General features: G+C 43.1%; 1 protein-coding gene across 4 annotated transcripts in view; it reads left to right on the top strand.

Annotated features, from left to right (window-relative positions):
- Positions 1 to 19616, top strand: part of MYH10 (myosin heavy chain 10) — a 1171079-nt gene that overhangs the window by 259948 nt on the left and 891515 nt on the right. For all 4 annotated transcript variants that reach the window (XM_085616842.1, XM_085616841.1, XM_085616843.1 and 1 more), the window contains one exon: positions 9899 to 9991. In XM_085616842.1, coding sequence (XP_085472968.1) covers positions 9899 to 9991 — 93 coding nt within the window. The remainder of the gene's footprint in view (positions 1 to 9898; positions 9992 to 19616) is intronic.

Here is a 19616-nt window from a genome sequence, read left to right on the forward strand (position 1 = left end):
CTATATAGCCACTCCTATTTACCATTGCAGTGTGAAACCTAATCTCATAAAGTTCAGAAACTCTTGAAAACTGATCTCCTTAGGCAGCAACCTAAAACACAGTTCTTGCTGAAGAAAATTGGTCCTCTTTAGTCCCACTGCCCAGTTGGGTACTAATGTCCCCTTCCAACAAGAAAGCTATACTTTGTTACCTTCAGCACTCTCTCGTCACTGAAAGAGAATATACAGCTCTTCATGAAACCGCCATAGCAGCTTTTTCTACAATGCTTATAGTACTCCAATCTACGGTCTGGTTTCAGCTTTGAGATGTAGTGATGTATGCTGGCATGCAGGACCTTTGGCATTCTTTTGCAGAAATAGGGCGTTTGCTCACTTCAGAAGTACAATCAAGGAGACATGTAATGTCTCTGCAGTATATTTTCCCACATCTAGGAGTCTGCTGATTTGGAAGCATTCTTATCTTTTCTGGTGGCATGGCAGTTATCAACATCGAAGGTAGGAAAGGATTAATTGATTGTGAGATATTCCTCCCTCACCCCATCATCCTCCTCAACCATTCTGCCTCTTTCTGTTCAGATAGACGCATGTTCCGAGTCAGAACTTTAAGGTTAAATGACTTTCACCCCACTCAAGTCAGAATGACCACCTCTGTGAACATCACTTGGAATAACTAATTACGTTGTAGTGGAGGACCAACTAGTGGAGCTGTTTACTGCACTGAACTGGACAGTGGAGGAATATCTTATCTTACACAGAGCCACCAACGACACCGTGAATCAAATCAGTCTCCAAACGAGAAACTGCATCCCCACGAATGCTCACACCGACAACACTAGTCAGTATAACCAAATCAACGCCCAATCTAGAAGATGCATATCCAAGTTCACACTCCCCATAAACACTAATCTGGGTAGTTTACCCTCCCCTTCGTGGCCTAGGAGGTCAAGCGATGAACTATCAGATAGAGACATAGACGATCTCCTCACACCCTTTGCCCGGGATTCTGACAATAGTAAGTCCCATTGCGATACTATTCAAACATTGTAACCAATTCCCTCAGAGAACCGACTCTCAATAACAGATCTGTAAATAGAGATAACCTCACAAATATCAACTTAGAACAGATCACCTTAAACCACTCGATTAACAAGTTGAAGTGTGGGCTCATTAATTGCAGATCTGCTAGCAAACATGCTACTGATTTATTCAATCTCATTCTAGAGAATGATTTAGACATTATGGTCCTCACAGAAACTTGGTTAAATAGCTCCTCCTCGCCCATTCTCGACTTACTGGTTCCTCCTTCCCTTTACCTAATCCGACTTGATAGAATCTGGAAACTAGGGGGAGGGGTAGTCTGCATTTATCGTAACTCAATATCAGTCAAGCAAGCGGACTCCATCTGGCTATCCTCCTGTGATTATCTATGCATTAATATCTCTGATGCTAAGCACATCGCCAGCAAGCTACATATATTCTACCACCCCCCAGGTGATCACTTGACTTGTATCGATGAGATTATGGAGATCATGGCATCCAATGCCAACTCACTAGTTCCTCATATTTTCTTGGGTGACTTCAACCTCCATTGGAACAACGCAAACAATGATATTGTAGGCTGTCTTAAAGAGTTTGTCAGAGCAGGAGCTATCCCAATTCTGTGGCAACCCAACGCATAACAAGGGAGGGACATTGGACCTCATCTTTGCAAAATCAAACATCATCCTACTAGAATCCATCACCCCATGCGATTGATCTGATCATTATTGCATCCTCTTCTCCATCAATATTGAAGCTACTCATAAAAGGGGCCAACCCTCAAAATCAAGGCAATGGAAACGGAACTTACAAAATATCAACCCCATCTCCTTGGTAAACCGTTGCAACTCCGCTCTGACCCTCATTTCGGATATAACTGATGTACATGACCTCACAACCTCCTACAATGCCACGTTACTCGAAATCCGGGACTCTACAGCGCCCCTCCAGGAAAAGAACGTCTCCTCTAAGATTTCCAAGCCTTGGTTCAATGATGGCCTGAACTCGGAGCGTAGACATCTAAGAGTTGCAGAGCGTCTATGGAAATCGGCTCCTAACACTGATAACCTTGAGCACCTTAGAAGGTTAAGGAATTCTTACAATAGGAAGATTCTTAGGGCAAAGGCAGACTTTTTCAGAACTCAGCTGATCCAAGCTATCAACCGGCCAAAAAAACTCTTTGTAATCGTCAAGCATCAATCATGCAATACAACTAACTCTAGGGAATTAAATGACCTAGCCACACCTACCTGTGACGTACTTGCCAATTTCGTCCACGAAAAGACTAAGACTATCGAGCTAAACATTCAATCCAAGATGGCCCTCCCGCAATCTATGGTCCAAGATCCTAAATTGGGCGCTCTATTCGAATTACATTTTAATAATCCAAGGGAAGTCACAAAAAACAATGCCTCTTGGCACACCTTCTCGCCAATCTCTCAACAAATTATCGACAACACTCTTCAAGCAATCAACCCCTCCAATCATTTCTCTGACCCCCTGCCTCCTGCCCTGTTCAAAATTTAAAAAACATCTATCCTACCATTATGGGCTAAAATTGTAAACTCCTCCCTGAGTCAAGGTGTCATTCCGGACTGTCTTAAAATAGGACAGGTCACACCTATACTAAAGAAAGCTGACGCCTCTCCATCTGATCTAAACAACTACCGTCCTATAACCAACATCCCCACTTTGGTGAAACTATTGGAGAAATGTGTACAAATTCAATTATGCAACCACATTGAGAACTAAAACCTCCTAGACAGTTACCAATCGGGCTTCTGCCAAGGACACAGCACAGAATCTGCACTCATACACATTATGGATGATATACTAAAAATGCTTGACCGCAATGAATCATGCCTATTGATACTTCTTGATCTGTCCTCCGCCTTCGATACGGTCAAGCATGACAACCTTCTGTCCCTATTGGAACGTAGGATGGGCCTCTCGGGCACAGTGTTGCAATGGCTCTCCTCCTTCCTGAATAACAGATCTCAAAGCATCAAGATAAAGAATGTATTCTCGCAACCCTCCATGGTCACACTCGGTGTGCCTCAGGGATCTGCCCTATCACCCATTCTTTTCAACCTCCTAATGGAGCCTTTGGCGAACGCACTGAAATCAGCGAACATTCTATATCACCTGTACGCGGATGACACCCAGCTGTATCTGAAAATCACCTCGCCAGATGACTTCATTGCCCTCAACACTTTTCTAGTGAATACGCAAAGCTGGCCCACTAACAACCACCTGATGTTGAATGCCAAAAAAACTGAATTCATTCTCATCTCGCCACCAAGCCACACACCAAAGCTAGAACTATGGCTAAAACACCTTAACTCCTTTGACTGTGTCCCCCTCATCATTAACTCCGCAAAATCCCTAGGAATCTCCATAGACAAACATCTGAATATGCAGTCGCACATCTCTATTGTCACTAAGGGAGCTAATCATAAGATGAGTATATTAAGGAAACTCAAACCCTTCCTCCCTCAGGCAGATCTAAAAATTGCAGTACAAGCCCTAGTGCTACCGAGATTAGACTACGGAAGCACCACCCTCAGTGGTCTCCCCAAATACAAGTTGGCTCCACTGAGAGCAGCACTGAATGCTGTAGCTAGACTGGTCTCAGGAACCAAAAGAAATAGTCACATCTCACCAAACTTGAAAGCACTGATTTGGTTGCCTTACGAGGCAAGAATACACCTTAAAGTGGCCTGCATGACGCACAAAGCAATTCACAACAATACACCCAGTTACTTGGCTCTAAAGCTGGAAAGGTCTGGAGGCTGCAGACAACTATGAAGTGCGAGCACTTTCCTTCTGAAACCTCAATCCTTTCATAAGAAGAGAACTGGTTGCAGAGCTTTCTCAGGGATTGCACCAAAGATTTGCAACTCTTTACCTCCATTAGTGCTTGGAATGACTTCCTTCACTGCATTCAAAAAGGAAGTAAAAAGACTACTAATGAACAAATTCATGTCCTAAGTTTTAATTATAGGATGTCACCGAGTCACCTTTAAGATCCTATTACCATTGCCTATCTCAGATGTATTGGTCGAGTCTACTGTATGTAAGACTTATATCACAGCCCTTTTTGCTCAATAATTGTATGTAGTAATCTAAAGCGTAGTTGGCTGTGGGTTCCCCTGGTCATCTATAAATTTTACATCAACTGTGAATCGATAGAAGTTATAATATGTATGTTTGCTAGCACAATCACCTATTGTTCATTAACTGTCAATTGTACAACGTCCTGCAGAATCACGGTCCGCTATGTTTGTTATTCATATATTTTATATTTCTTTTGTACAAATTGACACATTTGAATGCGTGTATACCACTTCAACCATTTATGTTCTTATACTGTAAAGCGCTTGGATACCCTCGTGGGTCACGTTCGCGCTATATAAAACTTTATAAATAAATAAATAAGCTGAGGGGAACTAAGTTTTGTTTGTTTTAGCGCAGTTTAACCCCTTCGCCGCGGCGGGAATTCCGCCGCGGCGCTGGGGGGTGCGGGGGGGCAACGCGGTGGCGCTGTGCTCATGACGGAGCCGCTCTGTCATGAGCCACAGTTGAGCTGTGCTCATGACGGAACGGTTCCGTCATGACTCCGCCCAGTTGCGTTGTCCCCCCGCACAGGCGGGGAAACAGCGCCGCGTGGGCGGAGCGGCCGCCAACGGTCGTGTCATGACGGAACCGTTCCGTCATGAGCACACGGCAACCGTGGCTCATGACGGAGCGGTTCCGTCATGAGCGGGGAAGGGGTTAAAGAGCAATATTGCAATCATTATACCTCATGCCTACCAAGCAACAGAACTTAAAACTATAAATGCCACTAAAACCTTAGACCTCTTCTCCCTTTCCTGCAAGGATATAAGGTGAGCTGTGAACAAAGTGGTACCACTGCTCTTCCATCTCCAGTACTCGCAGTCCTACCTTATCCTCACCTGTATGCTTGTGCAGAACCTCAACCAAAGGAAGTCAGTAATCACTTACACTCATCACTTTTACTTTTTTTTTAAAAATCATTGTCCAAATCAACCTTTAGATTTGTAAGACCTATGACACCTTTTATTCCTTCTGCGATATTGGAGGACTTCCTACTCTTGGCAGATGGTTCAGTGGAAGATAAGAAAGACTTAATCTCAAACACCTTGCCTTTGACCCTCAAAAAGATGTCTTTAACAAGCACATGATACACAAGGTGGGTGATAAGATTCTGCAAGCTTATGACTATATTTATAGCTAAACTTACCATCACATACCATAGTCTCAATGTTCATGTTTTCTGTAGAATATGTCGGAAGAAACCTCCAAGAATGTCTAGACTCTTGGTATCTTATCGTACATTTGGAGTAGATATCTTGAAGACTCCCATTTTTGCATCTGCGTTTGTGGCAAAGCACAAAAGGGAGTACAAAGCTCTGGATTCTGATGCACTGAATATATCAGCCCAGGCCTGTTTTATCAGTGATTGCAGCAGCAAACAAACTATTAGCGGAGTTAGCTACTGCCATATTAGACTGTTAATTAAGACAACAGGATGCCTTTGATTTAAAAATAACTCTCTACAACTACAATCCGAAACACAAGCTCAGTAGCTCTTTTGATTAGTTGTAGAAGGTAGCTAAGGTACACAGAAAGAGGAAACAACTAATGATCCTAAGGTATAAATGAAAGGGCTATTAATAGCTAATCAGGCTACCAAGAAGTCTGTGAGATAAGCTGGCGGGACTATTTGCAGCTAGCCAAGCATGTTGAAACAACTCAATTCATTTTCAAGGTAGATGAATTTATTACTTTCAGACTGTACAAGGCCGTTTGGTGGCTAAAGAGGCACCCAATTCAAGAGATTCTAAAGAAGCAATTGATATGCATAAGGAAACAAATTACTGCTTTCTTTGACCACCTTCCACAAACGTTCTTGTCACACGGGGCTAGATGCTGAGTTTTCTATAAACACGCTTGTCATGCGGCAATGCCCAGAAACAGCAGCAAAGACAGAGAATCGCTCGGTACAGAAAATGCTTATCTGAAGCACCTGATCGTAAAAGGTCATTGGGCACTACCAGATAGCACTTGCCTATCATTGTCCTGGAATTGAAGGAGGACATGTTCGCTCTTTAAACTTTTGGGATGACCATCATGGTTTTAAAGTGTAGTTGGTGACCATGTCCAGGGAGGATCTGCCCTGACAGTTTGGGCTGGACTGTTCCCATGGGAAGCAGGGTCAAGACCGATTTGCTGGGTCCAAACTGGGATAGCATGGTGAACAAAAACAATTGATTTAACCCAGATCTGTGACGGGGGATGAACGTTTGGCAATGTTCAGCATTCCCCTCATCATCTTTGTGTTCCCATAATTGCCCCAAGTTGGAAGGAAATGCCATGATGTGGGTCTAACTATGCCACTGGAGTCAAGTTAGCCTAGCTGATGAGGCTTGATAACCTAAAACTGGTCCAACAATTGTTTTCTGGTTCAGGGAGGACCTGTCCTGGCAGCTCAGGCTGGACTGTTCCCATGGGGAGCATGGTCAAGACTGATTTGCATCTGGCTGGGTTTAAACTGGAATGTCATGGTAAGCAAAAAAATGATGGATTCAACCCAGATCTGTGACTGGGGGGGAATGTTTGCTAATGTTCAGCATTCTGTCCATTATCGTTTTGTGTTGCTAATGTTTGGAATAAGACTACTCTGTACTCTGTAGGAACACAGTCTTTGCAGGCATCCATAAATCCTCAGTCGACCATCTTCAAAGGATCCAGAACTCCCTGGTCAGATCCATGTAGTTATTGCGTCCTGATGCTAACTATCTTCATATTAACATCATGGAACCGCATGCTTAAGTTTATCGTGTACAAACGATAAAATAGATTTTAAAGGCCCTTCCTCTGTTTTTCAGTGAGCTATATAAAAATGCAAACAGTGTTCCAGGTGTAAAGTATGTTTTATATACCAGATTATGTACAGGAGCGGTGTCTGCATAGCCTGGTGAGCCTTTTCACGTTTAGCATAGTCCACCATGCAGAAAGCGGGCAAAGATATGGTCTATGGCTAATTACTGAAACATGAAGAAAATGTGTGCGGGATCTTGTCCATTTTTTCTACACTGATTGGGTTCATCGACCCAGGTAATTTTACAGACGAAATTGATTTGCACCAACTGAATTCCTACGGTTATTCAAATTCCCAGAGTTCTTCAACATGCTTCAAGTTTTACTCCAGGTAACTGAACACCATGCTAGTGTAGACCATGATAAAGCCTGTATTCATTTTTGCCATTTAGGTTAATTAATTAGTGTGCATTCCCTAAATCCGAAAATAATTATATTTAATATCAAAATCAAATAGATTTTGCTTGTTCATTTTCACATTTTAATATGCTTATGTTTGTTAACCTCTTCAGCGCGGCGCGGATTTTCGCGCTGTGCTGAAGGTTCTGTGCGCGGACGGGGCCATGACGGACGGAACCGCTCCGTCATGAGCGTCGAAGGGGTTAAATGTTTTCTTTCACCATATGCTTATAATTGATATCTAATCATTCAGATTCCTCATAAGCCCCTATATCCTGAAACTTAAATGATGCTATCCTGCAAGAAAAAATGTCCCAGTCTTTGTTCCTTTCAGAGTCCAACTTGGTGAACACCACTGCCATAAGCTACTGAAGTGGAGTAGTGATGCTACGAAAGAGCCCTCCAGTGCCTCTGTGCAGTGCTGGTTATTGATTAACAGAAAGTATTTCCTTTGAGTACTCATAACCTCTCCTAGTCAGTTGACTTTTTTTCATCCCCTTACGATCCTCCAGTCAATGTCCATCAACGGCCTGTTGGGCCTAACTGCACCTGCAGTATTTCTGCTACATCAAGTGAGGTTGAGGACAAGCTGTAAGCCAGGTTGCTCTGGTCGCCGACACCTCAGCTAGCCATAGCTGATATTGGAGCACAGGTTGCATTTAAAGATTTTAGAGCTGCCCATCCCTGTGACCTTGGAGCCTTTCTTATGTTCTTTGGAGTTTTTAACAGTGCAGGTCTAAGGCAGCACAATTGTCATGCACTATGTGAAAAAGGGCAAGATAGTCTGATCACACAAACTGTCCTCTATGAGGTGGATGCATTTTAGGCATGGTCACAACGTCTGCATTTGTCTTTGCAGAAAAGTAATTCCTAGACCTACTTTCTGAGACCGCTTATGTTGCTCAATCATGTGTTGGAACGTCTGCTTTAGTTAACGTCTCATATAGTTGCCTTAAGTGATTTGTAAATTTCTTCAGCTAAAACAAATTTGGTCTGGTGCGATGTATTCACAGAGACATGCTCTTTCCCACAGATGTATACATTTTCTCTGATCTTGATTATGAGAAACATCAAGCACCACAAAGTGGATGTTATCCGTACTGAGCAGATGCCAAGAAGAGCCTGTTCCTCCCAGTCTTTGTCTGTCTCAGGCTTCCCATAAAGGAGGATCTCTCGTCCTAGCAGAGAGTGCCCTACGCCTAACCATATGCATCCATTGCCCCCAGGCTTGGAGGTTGAGAGGCAGCCTCAGTTTTGATAGTTACTTGAAGACATTATGCATGTGATGTTAGTTTTCAGCAGGCAGTTCCAAAAATCTGTTTTGATCGAATAGGCAGAAAACATGTCTGAGTTGGTTTAAGGCCAAAGATATGGACCCTTTGTCTTGTTCTGTTCCAGTGGTTCAGGTGTTTATAGTCTCTCTTGACAGAGAAGGACTGAATATTCGAAGGTATTCCTAGCAGTAGCATCCATCGCACTTGCAAGCTATGGGATTCACTGAAGGGAAAATCTAAGGCTGCTCAGAAAGAATGTATAGTTACACAGCTTTTCCAAGGCAGTAAATGATTTTCTTCAAAATAAAGTGTGACATGTAGGTTGATATAACTCTCCATAAGCCTATTCTCAGCTTTAGCAATTCAAGGATTTGGTCCTTGATTGTGCTCTGGTTATTGAATAAAGATCGGGTGTTGATCAGACCTGTATTGAGGCCTTTTTAGCTAATTGGATTAGTGGACTTTACACTGTTCCCTCACTTCAGCGTTGATGAGCTTTGGATTGCTTGCATAGTGATGTTGGTGATAGCCAACGTATCCTCCCATCAAAACTTTTGTTTTTGTCCCATTTAGGTTTGTACAGTCTCTGGTGAGGTCTTTGAAGCTTCTTGCTGGATACGTAGTCTAAATTTTGCGGGAATGTTGTGTGCTACTTGACTAGCATCACAAAACTTCCCGTCCATTTCAGTCCCTGCTTGCTTCTCATAAAGGCCATGTTTGTGAGCATGCTTTGTGCCAGCACTGAGTCCATTTACCTTGCCCCACCACCACACCAAGACTGGTTATCGTTATGCCACCGAGCAACTGAGCTATAATAGGAACATTGGAGTCCAAGACCTCAGACAGCAGTGTGAGGAGCAAACTATAGCTTACTCTAGCCGTTGCCTCCCCATTGGATGTGCCTGCATGCAAGATCTTTGCTGCCGCCCACTGTAAATACTGCTTAGTAATGATTAAACTTGACCTTTAACTGTTAATTCTTTGGCTTGCACTATTTTGCTGATGGCAGTTCTGCTGCACCTGTTTTCATTTGTTTACCATGCTCTCATTTTTCTCTTCTTCACTTATCCTTCGTGTACCTTTTATTACTATGGATTTCTTTAACGTGAAAAACTTTGGGAGCGGTCATCTTATTTCCAATACATAACTATATCTAGTAACAAAAATGTTCTTGTTGGGACAATGACTGCATTTTAATGGCAAACAAAAAAAATCATCCTATGTTGAACACTAAAGTCTTTATTGTCAATTTCTGTGTTTTTTTTCTTATTCTTGGTTTATAGGGGGAACTTGAACGCCAGCTGCTGCAAGCAAACCCCATCTTAGAATCGTTCGGAAATGCCAAGACTGTGAAAAATGACAACTCTTCACGTTTTGTAAGTGTGAAGTTCATAATCTTTATTAAATATGTCACTTTGCTGTTCATGACATTGTAAAAAGTACAAAACAGCGAATGGATGTGTTTAGGATGACCCATTGCCCCGTGATACCTGCTCTGGTGGGTGGAAGCAAAAGGTGAATAACACTTCTGGAGAGCGGTTGATGTAAAGAACTGAAGCCCCCTGTAAGAATGGATTTATGTATGTAGGCATTTCTATAATTGTTTTGCAAAACATGAGGCTGATGCAACTGCTAAAATCTGCAGCACACCTATATGCCAAAAAACCTTTTGCGAGTGTGGGTATCTTCTCTGACCCCACCAGTCTGGCAGAGCACCTGACAATAGGACAGTGACTGCATCGTACTTGTCATTCCCTTAAACAGTGGCTTTTACTATCTATTGCCAGGGCAAAACTGGGGGAAGTGATCAGCATCTTCAGACACATCACCTTGTAATTTGCAATTTAAAAATCACATACATATAAAATTCATATTAATAGGTGCGTCCCAGAAGGACTGGAGTAAAGCTCTTTACATGTTTTCGGAAGAAAGGAGTTGCAAGATAATACCTTGGGGTTAGGATACTGTGATATAACTATTTGCTTTGTTTTGTATTTGGCTCTCTGCTAGTTTCTAATGAACAGGAAATTGTATCCAAGATGGACTGAAACGAGCTTGTAGAAACCCAGACATGTAGTTATGTCTTTGAATCCACCTGTTAGTGTGGGATTCTCCAATATGCATAGCATTCCTCGATTATGATATGTGTACCCCCATCTTTGCTTTACAACTTGATTCTGAAATGTTGATAGTTGCCATTTCAAAGGATTCTTCTCTACTGCACTGTAGTCCGTTAAATGAAATCCCTTTGGTTAATGGGAAGATCTGGAGTTAGCATATCAGAACATTAAATTCCTGAAATATACTGCAAAACGTATTTGTATCACAGTTCTGGGGCTATATCTGAAAAGTAGCATGGGGTAATTTGTATTTTGTTAATGTTTTTATGCTGTTCTCTGAAATATCTAACCATAGCAACGCTACCACAAGCTGTTGTAGATTTGTTGATGTGCATCATCAGTCTGCTTCGCCTAGGGACAATATACCCACCACCAAGGGGTGCAAGTGCGCGTCAATATTTCTCTAAACCACTGGGAAAGGATGCAACCTTGTAGCGGCAACCCATTAGATTCGTTACTGAAATATCTATGCAATATGAGTAAACGACGTGCCCCGTGCTTTAAAGATGTGAGCAGTTCCATCATCTTTTTCTGTGAAAAGGGCCCTATACATGGCCTTGTGTAACTTACATCCTTTCATGGCTTGTTTTCATCTGATATTGGATGCTTATTCATTCAAGCAACCAAATGTACATCCTTTATCTTATGTATTTGATGAGAAAATGCGTATTTTAGGCCGAGCATTCGAGACCTCTTGCATATACTTTAGTATATACATATATGTGTATGTACTTTGTAGGCTCTGGAGATCAGCCCTAGGTCCGCTTAGTGACTTTATTTTCTGTTCAACTGCCTCTATTTAACTGTCTTGATAGAAAACGACCAGTAGAGGTCAGTAAAATATCAGAATTGCTTCCTGCTTGTTTAACTACCTCTTTTTAACTGTCCTGATAGAAAACGACCAGTAGAGGTCAGTAAAATACCAGAATTGCTTTCTGCTGAGGGACTTTATTTTTTAAAATTTTTCTGGCAACTACCTCTATTTAACTTTCTTGATTGGAAACGACCAGCAGAGGTCAGTAAAATACCAGAATCACTTTAGCATTCTCTAGATTACAGTCCATAGAAATTGTCTTCCACGAGCACCCATAGACAATAATATTCTTTTCAAATCTTGCATTTTCAGTGATATGACCACTGAAGGCCCTGATTTTATATTAAAAACAGAGCTTTGAACTATACCATTTCCCGCTGAAAGGCAATATTTCTCTCCATATGTTCCCATACCTGGCGTGGCACTCAACCTGGTGCTTACTTTCCCTCCATGATAAAGAACAGTAGATGTTTCAGCACCCAGGCTAATTTGCTGCGTAGCTAAATACATATAATGTCCCAAAGGCGAGGTCGATTTGCATTGCAAATGCTTGCATTGCGTGTGGGGTGGATAAAATGCTATCATGCTTTCTTCCAAAGACTACATTTTCAGCATAGATGTGGAACAGCTTTCAGAGCAAAACTGTCAACCGTGCACTAGTTAATGAATTAAGCCACAGTTCTTATGAACCAGTTAGTAGTTAAAGATGTCTGCAGCAGATTGTGAACAGTTTTATGTGTGTGACACTAATTAGATAGAAACAAACTTTTATACCCGAACACTCTTAGCAATTTCTGACTATGTGCATTATGTATCTATTATTCTGCCTTTTTATTGAAACCACCTGCCTCTGAGAACTTACTTTCTCTAAGCCAGTATGGCACTCTTCTCCATAGTTTCTGAGAATAGCCGTTTTAAAGCAAAGGGTGCTTTTCGTGATTTGCTGTAAATTCGTTCAGTTTTGTTTTTTAGCAGTTAATGCTCACTGTGGCACTCGGATGGAGTCCCTTTGGCCACAGTAGACCCTGGGAGAGGAGGGCACACTGCCCCACCCCCTTTTAATGGAGTTCAGCCCCCATCGGATTGGGTCCTCGAGGACTATTGAGACTCAGTGAGGAGTGCCATGCAGCCCCTCCCCTTTTTATTGGAATTTGTCCCTGAAGGATTGGGTTTCCGGTGCCATTTAAGGCTCGGGGAGGGGGCTGCATGCCCCCTCCCCTTAATGTACATGTTTTGGCCGCAGAGATGGGCTCCCTGGCCCCGAATGCCTACCTTACACCGAGCACACCAAAGGCTGTACACAGCATGGGGTTAGCAACTTGCAGGCAGGTTCTCTGTCTTCAGGCAGTCCAGGCCCTACGGCCAACCTCTTGCTGCGCACGACTGAAGTTGTTTTGTCTTGTTTTTGTCTTTGGCTGTGCGGTGGGCTCTATTGAAGGTTATTTGTTAGCCCTTTTCACCTTTTTTGCATGCAGCCATTCTTGTTTTATTCATCTGTTTTGATGCAGTTAATTAACAGTTTGACACATGTTTCCTCCACGAGAGTGGAACCTTACCGTAGTCTTCACATTCCTCATGTGTTCTCCCTTCGAGCTGATGCACGTTTGTATCAGATTGCTTTCATACAAACTAATCTATAAGTCTTATGAAGTGGGATGGCTCCCGCAATGAAAAATATTTCCTAACTACTGCTCTGGTAGTGGCTAAAAGGGACATCTCAGCTTCCTGGAAGCAGATCGATCCACCCAAATGTGCTAAATGGAGAGGGGGCGTGGACCGGTGTGCCGCACAAGAACAGACGTTGTATGCTGCACGGGGATGCCCCAAAATGTTTTGCAGTGTGTGGGGGAAATGGTTAGGCGGCTTATTCTAGGGGGGAGAGTACGGGTAGGGGGAATGGGAGGCCAAGGGGGGGGGGGATGGGGGTTTTGCTATTGATTGTCATTGATTCCATGATATGTCATTTTGATGCCAGTTCAATCGGATTGTTGTATGTGATATTTGAGTTTTTTATCCTTCCACAAGAAAATAAAAATTTGATTATCAAAAAAAAAAAGTCTTATGAAGTGGGTGGGGGTACATGACAGCACTACCTTTACAATCAATGTAAACACATCAACGCAAAACAACTTTTCACCAGGCACCAATCTGGTGTTGACAGTAAAGATAGGGATCCCCTTTGGCCCTGACAAATGCCCCTGACTTGTACCAGCTTTTATATGGAAAGAAACATGTTGACATACCATCCCTTCTTGTAGGATGTAATTGATTCTAATGTACCCTTTAACAAAGGTATTACCCTGGTTTTACCTTGAGGTATTTTTAATTTATCTGAATCCCATCCTGTCCAGTAATTTTTATTTTGAACTCGCTCTGTATGAGGTTGAGTCTGCTCTGGTAGTACCATCTTACCAGGGTGGGATGAGACTGCCTATCATGAAGCATGCCACAATTAGTCGGTGATGCTTCCTCATCCAGTCTGATGGGCACTCTTCCTACTTTGAATCACAAGGAAACTCCTAAATCGTAGAGTCCAATCATATAGTTGACTACATAGGCCATCACACCTTTCTGTTTACATTGTTTGGAGGGCCCCTCACTCCTTTCCATCTATGGCGTATTAAGCAGATTACCTTATCCATGGTTCATCTCCACCACCTGTTCTCACATCTTGTCTGGAAATTGAAATGGCGTTTGGGCTTTCTTCTGCAGTTGTCCTAGTTTCCTGCAGGACAAACCCCCTCCACCCCACCCCTATTAATTGGAGTGCTGCTTGGTGATACCTGTGCACTCTATGCTTCCTATATTACTTTACGCTCATCCTGAACTATACGCTGCTCTTGAGCTCTCAGTGGAGCTGAATTACATCTGTTAACACTGAGACTCCACCCCCTCACATTCACAAAAGTCACCCATCAAACATACACACCTCTCTCCCAAGCAGTAACTCTCCCATGTATGCGCCTATCCATTCATATATCCATCCCCCAAAAAATTGTCTATGCACGAAGTATTAGAGATGAGGCAGTTTGACACAGTGTGTCATATATAAATTAAAGTATTTGCAATATTTAAATTGTGACATCAAAGACTGAGCACAATATTTTAGATGTGGTTTCAGAAAGTCGAGAAAACTAGAGACAAGCTGGTCCCAACTGAACAGCACTCGAGGTGAAGCCTCTGCTGCATTCTAGTTTACGTCTCCAAAACAGGTGCAGTGCCACAGATGGGCCCTTCTAAACTGGACACAGACTCCAGAACTGCTGCCAAGAGCTGAACTGATGTGGCCTTGTGAACCGTGTGCAATATCCCATTCAAGGCATTCAGAAGGGAATACCACTTCAGATACTTTCTTTATACACAAGACCTCAGATGAATCTACCAGATTAGAACACAAAAACCAAGATGAGCCATCTAACACTGGGCACAAAACCCTAGATAGAGATTCTAGAACTGAACACACCATTTTAAATGCAATTTCCTCCAGCCTGAAAATTGAATTGTAAAACAGTGGTTCTTAACCTGGGGGTTGAGAATAACTAGGAGTCTGTGTCACTTTCTCAGGGAATGTTCAGGACTATTTAGGACATTAAATAATACTACGCAGATTAATAAAGTACACATAAATATTTAAAAGAAAATGTAAAATGTATTTTATTTTTTAAATGCTCCGTAAATGTGAATGGATTTGGAATTGGTGGCTAATAAGTAAAGTAGCAGTGCAAGTACAGCAAATGGAATTTAGTATGGATGTTTGGTGGCCTCAATTAAAGCATGGGTATGCACTGACAAAAAGAGCATGAGTAGGGAGCAAAAAAGTGACTTGCTAAAGAAGATCTAGCATATTGCTGCATCTTTTAAAAATAAAATACTTTTTGAAAAGCTCCAATCCAAATTGATATTTCATACTTGGATATTGTTAAATAAATAAAATAGTGCCTAATTTGTGCATTTATGTGATATATTATTGTTTCTGCATTTTTTGTGTATTGTTGTGTCAAATCCTATGCATTGCAAAGGCTGTGATCCCTGGCAGTAGTGATTCAGTGGGGTTCCCAAAAGTGAAAACATTCAGAACCAATATCCTAGAGTGACTTCTAAAAGTAGTAGCATTACTCAGGGGGATAACATTTTAATGTACCACAATACTTCATATACGGCCTGAGGCATTTGACAGAATGCACTAGATGAGCCCTTCGCAGCTCAACACAAAACTAAGGAAATGGTAGCCTCGAGAATTGGAGCCAGCGTTCTAGATGAGGTCTGGAGATGGCAGACACAATACACCAGAAGTGGACTCAAGGTTGTCAGTGACTATGCCAGAGGTGCACTAGTGCTGCACTGAAAACTTAACACAATACTTCAAATTGGGCCTCAAATCTAGAGAGCGCACAAGTAACAGACGCAACACTCCAGCCGAGGCCTGTTGTACCAGACGCAACACTCTGTGTGTGGCTTATAAATTTGCTGTGGGTAGTCTCTAAAGGTAGTATAAATATTACCTGGATATGTAAACTCAATAAGTCAGAGGAGCTGTTCGAAATTGTATACAGACGCTGTATTAGTGATGGGTACACTGTTCAGTTGTAACAAAAGGTACCTTTTCCGCTAGTTCAATTTATTCTTCCATTTTACTCTCCTCCCAGCTTCTACAACTTGTCTTCTCATTCTGTTTGAGCCACAGCAGATTCGGAAGCCTCTAAAGTGGCTGACTGCTGATTGCTGGCAGTTAATTCAGGACATCTTCATCTCAGCCTTGGATTAAGTTGCACCATTGATATCAGTAAAAATGAAAGCAAAATTCCTGAAGGGCATAGTTTGCTCACATCTGTCAGTCAGAAGGCAACCCTCCGTATAGGCGACTCTTTGGCGCCGAAGAGGCGCCAGTCTGCGCCAGTCCGCGGCACGGAGGCGGACGGTGCCGGACGGTCTACGTATATACCCTCTATTTGTGCCAGTGGCACTATGTGTCGCTGTATACTCAGGTATTCCAGCCTCGAGCTACGCTCCTTCCGCCCCCCGTGTGGTCACTGCCATCATGTTTTCCCGGGAGGGCGGGCTTTGAAGACAGGGTGTAGTACTTGTGGCTGGCGCCTTCCTGCTCGGAATTCTTTTACACAGGTCAGCCCACCTATTCTGCATAAATGTTTACTACTGAATACTAGATCTCTACCCGGCCACGCTCTAGACATTTGGAATATGTTACAGGATTCTAAGATATCCTGTCTGTTCCTTACGGAAACTTGGCTGTCCGAATCTTCCTCACCCGATTTGGCAAATGCCGTACCTTCTGCCTATAACATTTATAGGAAAGATAGGTCATCTGGTAGAGGTGGTGGAGTGGCTATTATAGTTAATAAGAATATTGTATGCCATACTTTCTCAGTAGATAATATACAGGGCTGCGAAGCATTAGGCTTTACTCTCCAGCTCTCATCTTCCCAGGCCTGTACTGGTATCCTGGTCTATAGATCACCAGGTTCGGTGGGGCTGTTTTTGGAAGAACTACAGGCAGCCCTATCAATACCATGCCTTAGGTCCAATCATTGCTTTTTATTAGGTGACTTAAATATCCATATGGATAATAGCTCGGATCCGGACACTCTAAAACTGTTAGATATTACTTCCGTGTTTGGCCTATCTCCTTATGTGGCAGGACCGTCTCATAATAAAGGCCACACGCTCGACCAGATTTTTTCTACTTCTCCTATCTGTGTTGACCCTCCCATGCCAGTTTTGTGGTCAGATCATTTTCTCATCACTTTTTCCATCTCTGTCATGGTTCCATCACGGTCTAAACCAGTAGGGTCGCTAAAGCATCTCTCTAAATCTTTCCATCTTCTTACTACAGAGATGCTATCAAATGTTCTAACTAACTTCCCGTGTCCCACCTCTGACAATGTAGAGGAGTACAGCGATCTCTTCCATAATTGGTTCACAGACCGTCTAGAGAGCTTGGTTCCGGCCATGAAACAAGAACATCTGCCCCTTGGTTTACCCCTCATCTAAAAAAAGCACGACAAGATCTTAAGAAAGCAGAAAGAGCATGGAGGCGATCCTATGATCTTTCTGAGAGGCAAAAATTTAAGACGCTGACTCGAGCCTACCATAAATTAATTTGGGATGGTAAAAAATCCTATCTGGAATCTAGAATAAATGAAGCGGAGCATTCTTGCAAGGAAATTTTCAGGGTGGTTAAAGATTTCACCTCCCCCTCTGCTTATACTCCGATCCATGCTCACTCCGAAATTTGGTTGAAGGAATTAGCTGTCTATTTTGTACAGAAAACCACCTCTATTCAATCATCTCTCCAGGCCACTTTCCAGCAGCATACGACAAGTCTGGGGTGTCCCTTGCCAGATCATGGCCCCTTTCTGTCCAATTTTCCCCTATTAGATCATGAGAGCTCTCTTGCTATTCTGACAAGTCTCAAATCCGGATCTCCACAGGATCCTTGCCCTGCCAAGTGTCTAGCAAATATGGCACCTGTTCTTAATGATTTGATTAATCCCATTTTGAATCTGTCACTCTCTTCCGGGGTAGTTCCCAAAGCTTGGAAGAGTGCCATGATCTTGCCACTTATAAAAAAACCTGCGCTCGACCCTGCAGTCTATGCAAATTACAGACCCATCTCCTTACTCCCTGCTCTGGCGAAAGTGACTGAAAGGTTTGCTCACAGATCTATTTCCAATTTTATTGAGGAAAGGGGTCTGTTGCATAATACTCAATCTGGTTTCTGTGCAAATTTCAGCACGGAGACCGCGCTCCTTGAAGTCACAGATGCCATCAGGGAGGAGTTGGATGTTGGTAAAAAAGTGGTACTGATTATGCTGGACCTGTCGGCGGCGTTCGACACCGTTCCCCACGCACTTCTTCTCTCCAGACTCTGGGACTTTGGTCTGCGGGGAACGGTGTGGAATTGGCTTAAATCCTTCTTAGCCGACCGCCGGCAGACAATCTGGGCGCCACCCTTCTCTGCTGAAATGTCACCGCTTGAAGTGGGGGTCCCTCAAGGTTCCATCTTGAGCCCCCTCCTGTTCAACATCTTTATGGCCCCCCTGGCGGTGACAGCGGAGGCTTTTGGCGCCCGGATTGTCAGCTATGCTGACGATACCCAGCTCCTCTTTGTAAGTAACAGGGATGGTCAGTTTGATAGTGTCCAGGTCAACGGATGTTTGAGTGCTGTCTTTGAGTGGTTTGGACGCCATGGGCTGAAGTGCAACGCCGACAAGTCGGAGCTGCTCTTCTTTGGCTGTACATCTGAACCCGATTGGAAAACCTGGTGGCCGAAAGATATGTCTCCTCCCACTAGCTCGTCTGTGAAAGCCAAAAATTTGGGAGTGGTGATTGACAACAAGCTATCTTTCGGACCACATATTTCATCTCTTACTGGGAAATGTTTCGGCATCCTGCGGATGCTTCGCAAATTTCTCCCTCTAGTCTCTATCCAGCACAGAAAAATTATTGTCCAGGCACTGATCTGCTCCAGGCTGGATTATGCAAACATTCTGTTTCTGGGACTTCCCAAATATTTGGTCAGGCGTCTGCAAATCGCCCAGAATTCTGCAGCCCGAGCCATTTTTGGTCTTCCAAGGAAAGTCAGAGCCACGGATCTTCTTGCCACATTGCATTGGCTCCCAGTTGCAAAAAGGATTCTATTTAAAACTCTGACCACGACTTTCAAGGCCTTGCATGGCATAGGCCCCAAATATATCTCCAAACGACTGTCTTGGTATACCCCTCCCAGATCTCTTAGATCCTCGTCCTTATCAAAGATGAGCGTTCCCACTATCAAACGAGCAAGAGCAGGAGGACGGTCTTTTCGTCACTTAGCCCCTCATGCCTGGAATGATCTTCCAATCTCTCTAAGACAGACTTCTAGTCTTCTGTCTTTCCGCAAGGCTCTTAAGACTTTGCTCTTCCCGTAATCTTGATGCTGTTTCTGTGTTTGTATGCCCTTTCGGTGTTATGTTTTTCCCCATCTTCGGTTGGGAGTCTTCGTTAAAGCGCCGGGATACTCCAGTGGAGTGGCCGTGCGCTATAGAAGTGTACAAATAACATAACATA

The sequence above is a fragment of the Triturus cristatus genome, chromosome 7, assembly GCF_964204655.1.
Source record: "Triturus cristatus chromosome 7, aTriCri1.1, whole genome shotgun sequence".
NCBI lineage: Eukaryota > Metazoa > Chordata > Amphibia > Caudata > Salamandridae > Triturus > Triturus cristatus.